This window comes from Coenobita brevimanus, chromosome 5 (assembly GCF_032717465.1).
Source record: "Coenobita brevimanus isolate Jiangsu-jjx chromosome 5, ASM3271746v2, whole genome shotgun sequence".
NCBI lineage: Eukaryota > Metazoa > Arthropoda > Malacostraca > Decapoda > Coenobitidae > Coenobita > Coenobita brevimanus.
Genome location: NC_136958.1, coordinates 127,016 through 139,029, shown reverse-complemented (window position 1 = coordinate 139,029; position 12,014 = coordinate 127,016). Strand labels below are relative to the sequence as shown.

The 12,014-nt window shown below is 41.5% G+C and overlaps 1 protein-coding gene across 1 annotated transcript in view; it reads right to left on the bottom strand.

Moving 5' to 3' along the window:
• Positions 1-823: 823 nt before the first annotated feature.
• Tsr1 (Tsr1 ribosome assembly factor) overlaps positions 824-12,014 on the bottom strand; it is a 35,005-nt gene continuing 23,814 nt past the window's right edge. The window contains exons 10-15 of the mRNA XM_080270843.1: positions 10,675-10,892; positions 7,550-7,813; positions 6,463-6,573; positions 4,989-5,075; positions 3,452-3,572; positions 824-1,286 (exon numbers count right to left, since the gene is read on the bottom strand). Of these exons, the coding sequence (XP_080126969.1) occupies positions 1,030-1,286; positions 3,452-3,572; positions 4,989-5,075; positions 6,463-6,573; positions 7,550-7,813; positions 10,675-10,892 (1,058 nt within the window). The 3' untranslated portion in view covers positions 824-1,029. The remainder of the gene's footprint in view (positions 1,287-3,451; positions 3,573-4,988; positions 5,076-6,462; positions 6,574-7,549; positions 7,814-10,674; positions 10,893-12,014) is intronic.

The window sequence follows — 12,014 nt, the reverse complement described above, 5'->3', positions numbered from 1 at the left end:
GGCAAAACAGTTCATCCAGCAAGACTCTGGAATCAAAGGTGTTGGATAATTGGTACTGTACCTGTACTACTATTCTACCATTCAGAAAAACAGAAGACACAACAACAAGACAGGAGATAGTTCAAGATAATTTAGAATTTCTGTACTAATTTATTATCTTACTATACAATAAATAAATGTCACTTACCAATGACATACCCATTACACATACTGGATTCTAAATACAGATGAGGAAAATAAGCAATTGACCTCAGATTAGCTGTCACCTGGAAAAGGACCTCTTGTATCAAGCGCTCACTAAAAATTTTTAGTCCTCGTTTTTTTAAATCAGTCTGTTAATCTCATTTCAGTACCAGTGTAACATACTTTTAAAATCACTCTGTCAGAATTGGTCATATTATGCTGCACACTGACCCATCATTTAGGCTGATGTAAAAGTTGGAGGAAGAACATCTCATTTCATATGGCCCAGTTCAATGCATTTTCGTCCTCTTTTATCATATCCAAATGTAGTCCAACACAACTGGGTGTTCTTCCAAGGTTTAAACCACCATACATGACTAGATGACTTGAGTCAAAATATGTACAATTCCAACTTCATTTCGATGAGGATCGAAACCTCACACAGTACTAAACTTGCTGAAAGATGAGATATATGGCTATCATAAAAGAGAAATCAGATCACTGCCATGAAGGTATCACCTGTAATTAAAGTATTTCAGGCTTATGTGATTTCTCATCCCAAGACGGTAATTATGGTTGTATTATATTTTTAACCACAGGATGAAGTGTACAGAATTTATTAAACTATTGGTACTGTCAGATATTAATTACTAATAAAAAATATTGTTAAGGAGAAACACAGGCACGCAGATATGATTACTACATACAGCTGTAACAATGATGACGAAGCTTACTATGTCTCTACACTTACGACTCAAATACTGAGCAGTAATTATGAGGTATGAATAATTCAGTTTCTTAATAAATAAAAAATTTATTACATACTGCTACATGCTTGAGTGATGATCAAACTCTTGATGAGAAAAACCCAACATTTTTGGCTCTCTTCATGGCTGGTTCATGCACTTCCTCTTTCTCTTCTATATCATCCTTTTCCTTCTTCTCTAAGGAATACCCAGAGTGGAAACTGTAGAGGGGTGGTGGCCGGGCAACATGTGGGTCAAAGGTCCATTTAGGAAAGACTCGCTTGTATAGGTTGAGTAGTACTGTGTCTTGGGACTTCAGCTGACCATCAAAGTAACACTTCATGTGACCGTGGGTACCTGTTTCAACATGAAATCAATACATGTTGATATCATGAAAATATCTTAAATTGCAAAAATGCTGCACAGCCATGCCACAAGTAGTCTCAGAGGCAGCAAAGCTATGCTGTCAGTTTATGTAGGTGAGTAATGCTTTGGAAATATTTTCATATGAAACCTTTGTTTCTTAGTAACTCTGCCTGCTTCAAACTGATACATAAACAATGTTACCTATCATAGCTTTGGCAATAACTGGCAGCCAATTTGCATCACACAAAATTGAACAAAATGAAACAACAATTTAATTACTGTATAATTAACTCTTAATTGCCACTTTTGCCAGAAATAATTGTTATAAATTTTATGCAGTTCTAGGATATACCATCCATCATCCAATCCTATGTTGCCCCTTGAGGAGTGTAGGAGCTAGGCAAGTTGGTCCTGACATTTAAGATGAGAATGACCAGCCTAACTCATCCCTGAGTGGCATTACGTGAGCAATAAACCCCAACCACCCCTTGGATATAAACTGTCACTGGCTCAATCCGATTGGAACATCGTAATTACCCAAGACACCACCAGACGCCAAAATTTCGTTATATGGTTACCACCCAGCATAGTAAATGGTCCTAGACAAAGGGAATACAACTCCTAAAACAAAATGTCAACAGACAGGACAGTATGAATTAGACAGTAGATACATGGCTACCACTGACCCACAGAGGTACTACCTGGAGAGTGAAATGTGGCTGCAAACGTGGCAGCTAGCCATACAATCATCACTTTGGCATGGAACATTCAGCCACATGCAGTCACAAACTGATCCTTCTGAGTGACTGTTCACAGAGTCAAAGTCCAAGATGAGACTCTCACATTGTGACATATCTTATTAAAGTACACATCTCAAATTCTCTTCCCCACAGTTTCCAGCAAATCTTGGGAAGTAATCAGGTGGTTTTGGGACTTGGTTTAGCTCCCAGTCCATAGAAAATACCTGTACCATGGCCAACCCAATACAGGGATTCTTATAAAAGAAAATGTGGCACCATTTTTGGATTAGATTAGTATGATGATAAGCCTCAAAACTTCATCAATCTATACAAAGCCCATGCCCTTACACTAGTTACAGTTTCCAAATAGAATATAACTACTCCCAGTACTCTACACCTAATATCTCCACCTCTAACTGACTGAGGTCTAGCCCATTAATAGAAACTTTTCTTCCTTCCAATCACAATGATGGCACCATCCTTTTCTTTGGACTCACCTTTAGCTCCTACATCTTATTTCCTGAATAAACTGATCTAGTATCAGTCAAAGTAAACATCATCATCATCATCATCATCATCATCCAGAACTCCTTTCCCACCCTAGGGCAGGGTGAGGAGTAGCAACATCCAGACAGCCAAAGTCTGCCCAATCCAATGGGCAACGCTTCCATTCACTCATCATTCAAGCCCCTGGAATCCTGGCTCTATCTGATATGCCAAAAACATTCACCACGTCATCCTCCTCACCATCAACTCCAATGCTTGCGCTTTCCTCGGAACTCCCAAAATGGGGATGGCTACAACAGAAATGCCTCCAGGCTACTAGTAATTATGCTTTAAAAAGTTTACATGAACTTCATAATGAGTTCTGTGGATTTCCTCAACTACAATACAGTAGGACACAGGCCCTGCAATGAAATTACTTGACTCAAGGCTACAACTCCAGTCCAGTTGTCTGCCAGCAACAACTGGATTTATCAAGAACCTGGAAAGGGAAGAACAGGGAACTCCCACTTAACGTGATCATCCTCTTCTGCAGGAAGCCTCACTGTGTCACTGTTACAAACACATCTTAAGACTCTACTTTTATGTCCAGATATGGATCATCTCACCCTGTATTTGAGATCAAGGTGAAAGAGACGGGAAGGTGTGCCAAATACATCAGAGCTTTTTATATTCTACACTAAACAACAGTCTGATTTTTTTTTTCTCGACAGAAGATAACAAGGGGTAAGATCAAGAAAGCACAAAATGAAGGAGCATGACTCAGAGGGAACTACTGACAGCAACCAGGTGAAATGAGTCACACAAAGGTTCCTGGAATCCTGACTCTAAAATCATCTGAATATTTTTTTTCTTTTCTGGGTGATTTTCATATATGGTATTTCCAATCAACAAACAGTTTCTAATACATACCCAGAGGTTCCTTGATGTGACCACGACGCCCCCACTTGGTGCGCAACTCCACCGGTTTGAACCACAGGACATCCTCACGATTGAAGAACATGTATCGAACCACCGCTGTCTTGCGATTCACCTGTAAAATATTTCACAAGTCTAGGTTATGGTGAATACTTGTTTATGTCAGTTTTGCTTAAAAGTTAACAGTAAGAAAATATATATATATATATATATATATATATATATATATACTGTACATATATTCCTCGCCCTGCCCTTGGGTGGGAAAGGAGGTCCGGATGATGATGATGATACATATATATGTAGTGGTAGGTGGTGGCGACCATCATCCACTCACTTGATGTAGTGCAGCCTACGTCTTCATTAGCCTTATCATCCATTCACTTGATGTAGTGCTGCCTATGTCTTCCTTAGCCTGTATCATTCTTTTTCTGTGCCTGCCCTCCTCTCTTCCTATTTTTCCCATCTTTCCTGTCACTTTTTATTGCTTTTCTTTCCTTTACAGGTGGCTTTACATTGAGTGACAAGCCAAATGGTTTCCTGTAAGCCAAGAAACCATTTACAATGCTGGGTGGTAACCATATAACCAAACCATATGTGCTCCCTACGTGTCAGCAAGTGGGTTGGTGGAGGGTTAGTGCCCCTCCCCATAAAACAAATAACTCAGAGTCAAATGGCCACCCCTTACAGGATTATGCCGTCTGGCTATAGATAGATAGACAGACCTTTTCAGTGTGATGAAATCATAATTTTATTCTTCCTACTGCCAGATGATTTTATTCACCTAATGTGTACTTCTTGCAGCACAGAGGTTAGAAAGTCTCCATTAATGCCTACAGGATTATGACATTTTCATTGTTACTTGTATATTGTTACTAATACCTGATGATTTTATTCAGCAGAGGGATGACCTCTTCTATGGAAATGGTTAATGAAATGTAATGTCCCTAGGTCTGAGAGACCCAGCCACTTTTTGCCACTTACTGGTTTAGTAACTACTATATGCCAGGGACCCCTGTCCTTCTCAATAGCTTCCTAGGTTTGGATGCCGATGCTAAAGGTGGCTGTGTGGTTTTCCAGGTCTCCTTCTGTTTTGGTGTATAACACACTAAAGTATAACACTGGGTCTGTGAGACCCAGGTGTACTAATAGTGTATAGGCACAAGTGGGTGTACTGTTTTAGGGATATATAAACATATGAATAATGTGACACATACAGCAGAGTAAAGGCCTCATCACAGTGGTTAGAACTGGACATATTCTGATCATCCTGTAGGCTGGAGTAAAAGCTGCGATATGAAAAACCTGTTTCATTGTGATATGATCTAGGGATTCCATTTCTTAATGCCAGGCCAGACATTTTGCTGGCGACAATGAAAAATGTTATGACAACTGTGGCCCAATATAACAGGGTGTTCTCATTTCAACATTTACTTTCACCTATACAATCAGACAATTGTGTAAGGATACGTGCAATCACTGACACAAGGGTGACAAGGCTCTTACACTGTAAACAAAATTTGCAACTGACCTTGAATGGATGGCCGCTAAGGACAACCCTTTTTGTGACTATTCTTTTAGGATCCACACTCAACAAGGATCCTGTTGCTACCAGGTCCTGAAAGAGTAAAGAAAATTCTTAAGCATTATATATCAAACCATATAAACTTATTTATGTAAACCGGCATGGTACAGTGTAGTAACTACCACTGAGGTGGTTTGGCCATGTGGAGAGGATGGAGGGTGAAAGACTGACGAAAAGAGTGTATGTGAGTGAGGTGGAGGGGGGAAGAGGGAGGGGGAGGCCGAGGATGAGATGGAGGGATGGGGTGGAGAGGTATATGAGAGAAGGGGGTGTGAGTTGGGAGCAGGGCAGTGAAATGGCGGGGGACAGGGCGACTTGGAGGCGATTTGTTTGTGGCCACCCCAAACGGGATTGAGGCGTCTGGCAATAGATAGATAGATATATATATATACACACACATATATGGATGGGGTGATGAGAGAAGTAAAAACACGAGTAATGGAGAGAGGGATGGCACTGGTAATGAAAGACGATGAATGGAATATCTCAAATTTGCTGTATGCTGATGATGCAGTGCTACTTCCAAATACTGGACAAGAACTTGGTGGACTAGTGCAAGAGTTTTGCTGATGTCTGTGAACGTCGTGCCTTGGGAGCAAGTGCAGAAAGGGGTAAAGTGATGGTAATCGAGAGAGAAGGTGACTTCCAGTGTGATGTTACAGTGAATGGAGAGAGAATGGGATTGGTAAGAGAATTCAAATACCTGGATATGGTGATAGATAAGAGAGGAAAATGTACAAAAGAAGTGGAAAGTAGAGTGACAAAAGGAAGAAAAATAGCTGGTGCTATGATGGCCTTGATAAGAAACAGAGGCTTGAGTGTTGCAGCTGCATGAGGCTTACATGAAGGAGTGTTAGTGCCAACTTTAACATATGGATGTGAGACTATGGTGTGGCATGAAAATGAGAAGTCATGAGTGACAGCAGTGGAGATGGGACAACTGAGGAATGTATGTGGAGTACAGACAATGGACAGGATGCAGAATAATGAGATTAGTGAAAGATATGGAGTGAGGAAGTCTGTGGACACCAGAATTAAAGAAAGTGTACTGAGATGGTATGGTCATGTGGAGAGAATGGATAACAAGAGAGTGGTGAAAAGGGTATATCTGTGCAAATCAGTAGCAGTATTCCTAGAAATGACTTATTTATTGGAGTTTTGTATGCACTTTACATGGTTGACCTGCATGCCACACGACAGTACAGAGTGAATTCAGCAGCGAGGAACATAAGTTTTGGCTCTGTTAGATTTTCCCTACTAGGGACAAACTTTTGCAGACTTCCAGTTTTTGGTTCTTTCTTTCTTTCTGGCAGTAAAATATTAAATACATAAATATAAAAACAAAATAACAGATTTTATATATCACACTTTCGCAATTATTGTAATAAGAATACAATCATGTGTGAAAAGTGTAACTAACCTGAGCCCCATCTGGTCGTTCTCTGAACATCAGCACAGATACTGGAGGGAAGGTGATTGGGGCAAACATAGTAGCCACAACAGTTGTTTTCGGGTGGAAGTAGCGGGCAAACTGAAAATGAGAACGCTCTTTTATTCTCAGCACTAAAAATTAATCATACATATCAGGATTTTACATCTTGCTGAAAATATCAGTCACATTACAACTAGAAGAAGTCTTGCAAGTTGAGCAAAATAATGGCGGCAATAATAAAACAAGTTTTACACATTGATACATACTGTATATATATATATATATATATATATACAGTATATCCATCCGTCCATCCATTAGCCAATCCTATGTTGCCCTACAAGGAGCATAGGAGCCCAGGGCTAGGCAGTTGGTCCTTACATTTAAGATGAGAGAGACCAGCCTCACTCATCCCTGAGTGGCATTACGTGAGCAATAAACCCCAACCACCCCTTGCATAGAAACCTTCACCGGCTAAATCCGATTGGAGAGCAATAGTTACCCACTAAACCATCAGGTGCCAAAATTTGGTTATATGGTTACCACCCAGTGTAGTAAATTTACACCATGAAATGAATTCCTTCACAACATTCCTGAACCAGGTAGTGTGGATCTATGGTGGCCATGTCGGTAAATATCTTGACAACTATTATTGCTGTTACTGGTAAAGTATTGTGTGATGGATTGGTGCGGCAGTATGAATACTGACGTCATCGCCAATATGGCAGCTGCTTCCCTCCAGCCGCAAAGAATAAAAGTTATCACGCCTTGAACAGTGCAACTGATGATTTAAACCAACAGATACATATACCATAAGCTTGTAAGTACATGGCAGTATGCACTTGCCATGTTTACCCAGAACTGGCAACACGTCTTTTACAATGTACCATCAGGTTGATTAAACACCTCTGAGAGTGAGGCCTCATAACCATCTTGCCACTACAGGTCTAAAAAATTTTAGCACACCACAAAATGTGATCTTTCCTTCCAGACTCCCACATCCTGATCCATTACAACAGGAGAATGATGACTAAACTTAAAAAGCCAAATATCAATATGTACCACAGTGTCATACCTTGTGCTTGTTGCCATTGGTGTGCTCTGAGAAGATAGGGCAGTTGGCAAACCTACGAAAGCCCACGTGGAATATAAGACGCTCTTTGGACTTGATGGAGCGATAGTGACCCCCTGGGTATGACTTTATTGCCAAGTTGATCACAGACATCTTCTGTTCATGTGGCAGAAGCCCAAACAACACCAGAGGGGAACCAGTTGATCTGTGCTGGTCGTACAAGTGGCGTGGCACATTGCAAATATGCACCACCACATACCATCCAGGCTGTGATAGTTGAAAGAAAAAATTTTTATTAGAAATCTGGGGATATTAATGTGGGGTACAGTAATATGAGATAGGCTGTCACCATTCCTAAACAATGCACTACCAGAAAACAGATGACATGGCAGTCAATGAAATGGTTTCCATCCTGCAAGCATTTTGAAGTCAGAACAATAATGGAACAGAGCGTCTGCTCACCTCATTAACCTAACCTGGCTGGAAGTCTGTCACAGTTAGGGTTTCAGACCAAAAGAAGGGCCATCAGTGTTGTTGGTGGCTGCAAGTTTTTCTTACACCAGACAAGGAACAGCATCACTTTGATCTGTTTCTCATTCACTTTAACAAACCTTCACACTACCAACTTAATACTATACTGAACAAAAGCCTTTTGTCCGATGTGGAACCAAGCCTGTGTTGTGCCCCTGTGCAAAAATAAAGGTGAGTGAAGTGAGTGGAAGAATTATCGTGGCATAAGTCTACTGAGTGTTGCAGGGAAGGTATATGGAAGAATTACTATGGAGAAAGTAAGAGAGATATCAGAAGTCCTAGTGTGTGATGAACAGGGTGGCGTACAGGAAACCATTTGGCTTGTCACTCAGTGTAGAGTCACCCAAAGGCAGAAGTAAGAGGAAAGAATGAAGGAAAGAATGACAGAAGAGGAAGGAAAGAAGATAGAAAAGGGCAGACACCCAAAGCAGCACCACATTGATTGAGTGGATGGTATGCCTTTACAATTTCCATTTTCCCCTCACAGACATATACAATCACACTCTCCAGCCAGTCATCTGCAACAACACACTCATATATGATCATATTTATCAAATCAGCAACTAAACCCACTCCTATCTCTCCCGAGGTCTTCAGCGTTTCACCAGTCATCCCAGACATACCCGCCACCTTCCCCAACTGCATGCTGTGCATTGCCATGCTCACGGCAGCAGCAGCAATCGAAGACCAAGGACCAAACACTGGATCCACTGACTCCAACCCTTCCTTGTTGCAGTCAAACTCCTTCTTCAGCAACCAGTTATAAATACTCTCTCCAGGCATCTTTTTAATATCCTCACTGTCCACCACTGCCTGTCCTTCATCATTCTTCACACACTGCCAACCTACGATATCCCTGTTTTCCCTCTTCATCTGATTTGCCACCTTAAATACCATATTCCTCCTTCCAACCCTGATTTGGTTATCCAGTAAAAGTCTCTGAGACTCAGAGTTTGCATTGTACACACCCCCTTTCTGGCCCAATGCTTGGTAGCCAAGTATTCCTCTCTGTTATCATCCCTTTTTCCATTCCTGGAAAAGTCTTCATTTCTCCTTAACTGCGGCTTGTACACCCTCGTCCCACCATCGTGTAACCCTGTATCTTGGTGGGCTCCTTGTCCATCCACACACCGAATCAGAAACTCTCAAGAGACTGTTCTTGAGAGCTCTATACTGCTAATTTACACTTCTGTCTACAGCTCTGTTTGGTCATCACTCATCTCGCTATAGGAGGCATCCCTTACTGTTATGCAGCCGAAGATCCTTTTCTTCACTATGTGCTCCTTTAATACCATGTCACATACCAGTAATTTGTGTTGCTGCACACACTCTTTGCTCCCTATAACTTTACCATCCTTCAATAACCTTCCATTAGCTCTCCTGACCAGAAAATAGCCAGTCTGGCTGCTACTACTGTTCCCAGACTCATAAGCAATCAGTCTACTCTCTCTTTTCCTAAAATGCATGTTGCACACAATCATGATTATTGCCTCCCAGAATTCCAATATTCTTTCCTCTTCCACATTCCTCGTACCTTATACACATCTCCCATGCACCCTGTCTTATCCTCGAGATGCTCTACCCACATGACCACATAAATCCACATCCACAGTACAACCTAATCATTCCCAGTACCATCAAGAACATGTACCAAATCATCCCAGAATCCACCCTCTTCTTCCTCATCCAAGCCAACCTGTGAAGTGTTTGCTAATTCTACCGTGATCAGGAGCTCTTCAAACAACATTTTCAATGCTATAATCACTCTTAACACATACATAAGCACACTCTACCCACTCCCCTTCGGGAGGCATGCCCACACCACCATATCTGTCCACACCTGCCTCCCAAAGTATCTTACACCTACCATCTTTCCCAAAATTCATCCTTGCTGACTCCCCCTATACCTAACCTCCTATACGCAGCATCAACCTGCCTTCTGTTTAGGGCCTGCACCACTTATCCCTTTCTACCCTTCAAGCTATAAACATTCCAAGATGCCCTTCTGAACTCCTTGGGTGATTTGGTGTCCTCAGGCTTGCTTTTTACAGTGCTTAGTTTCGAAGTCATGTCAGTAGTTAAAGGAGGAGACAGATCACAAGCCCCACCACACACAACCCCAGGTCCAAGCAGAGGATCAGGGATCCATAGCCCACCAGCCATGGCCAGTGGCTGTGACAGTGGCCTCGGGGACCCAGCCAGGACAGCTACAGGAATACCCTACAGGCACCCCTTGACACTAACTGCTCTGTCATTATACTTTCATTGATAAGGTAGCCTCCTGGATGGCTACTTCCAGGTTTAAGCCCCTCTCTACTGAGCAGAAGCAGCAGCCTAGGAACCACAATGCTCGGTACCCTCTGGCGGGGCCAGATCAGAGCCCTATACCATCCCAGTCTCAATTGTGTGCTGACGAAGCCTGTGCTATGCCTCTCCCCTCAAGTCTGCCACTAGGTAATGGGAACACAGTTTTCTGGTTGCATGCCCTTGCTGGTGTCAACCCCTGTGATGTAGTAGGGTATGGTGTGTAGTATGGAAAGTGTGTGTAGTGTAGTGTATAAGACAGTCAAAGAAAGTTTTTGCAATTAAAAACTCACCAGCACCCCCTCCTTCTCTTCATTCACCATCCGTTTTCTGGTACGGTTGAAGTTTTCAAACTGAAATATCCTGGCATAGTCTTCTGGAAGGTTCTCATCAGGGTTCCATGGGGAAGTGCGGAAGCTCTGGAGGCCACGAAACTTTTGAAAGCGAACCTGAGCCGGAATGGTTTTTGGTGTATCCATTTCATCAGGAAACATGGCATCCTCTCGAGCCACTGTGAATGTAATTGCTCATATTAGCAATGCCCCATGAAAATGAATGTTGTGTCCCAGTTTAGTATGAAGACTATAAATCTCTTGTAAAATATAAGGGCTTTGTCACACCTAATTATTGGCATTTTGCAAACCTAAAAACCTTCTAGCTTTACTATACTCCATTTCACCAAGTTTGGCACCATCTCTGATACCTGAATGCCTGTAGTGTTCATGTAAATCCTCTGTACTAGGTAAACCTCTATGTATTACCTTGAGAACCAATATATAAAGGATATATAAAGGCAATACAAAAGGTAGATCCAGTACGGAGGACCTTCATCAGTGCTACAGGCATTGACAACATCACTGATGGTGCCAGACTCAGTGAAATGAAGTACAATGTCGTTGTTGATGTAGTAATAACCTGGTAGTGACATATGTATTACTGTTGCTAAAAAGTAATGATCTACCCACAGTTTTAGTGCTCTCTAGAAATTAGTACCATTTTAAAAATATTAATTTATGATTCAAATGCACTGGCCTATTGATATCTGTACTGTATTTACCTATTTACCTATTTGTAGTATACAGGAATTGAGCTAAGCTCGTGTTGTCCTGTCTCCATATCTACATTTATCCAATCTAGTTTTAAACACATGAATGTTTTTTGCCTGCACCACCTCCTCGTCTAAGTCATTCCAAATACTTATGCTTCTATTCGGGAAACTGAACCTTTTAAGATTATTAAGACATCTACTTTTCCCCAACTTGAAGTCATGACCTCTTGTTCTTCCATCATCCAACCCAAAAAGATCCTCTCTATCCACCCTTTCCAATTCTCTTACATTTCTAAATATCGTGATCAAGTCACCTCTTTCTCTTCTCTCACACAGCGTTGGTAACTTCAGTTTTTCCAGTCTCTCCTCGTAAGTGAGTTCCCTTAAACATGGTATCATCCTTGCTGCCATCCATTGAACCCTCTCTGGTTTACTAATATGCTTCTTCAAATGAGGTGACCATACCACAGCCAAATACTCTAGCCTTGGTCTTATCATGGTCACTATCAACTCCCTCAGCATTTCCTCGTCCACATAATTAAAAGCCAATCTCATATTGGTCAGTAATCCATAAGTTCCTCCAGT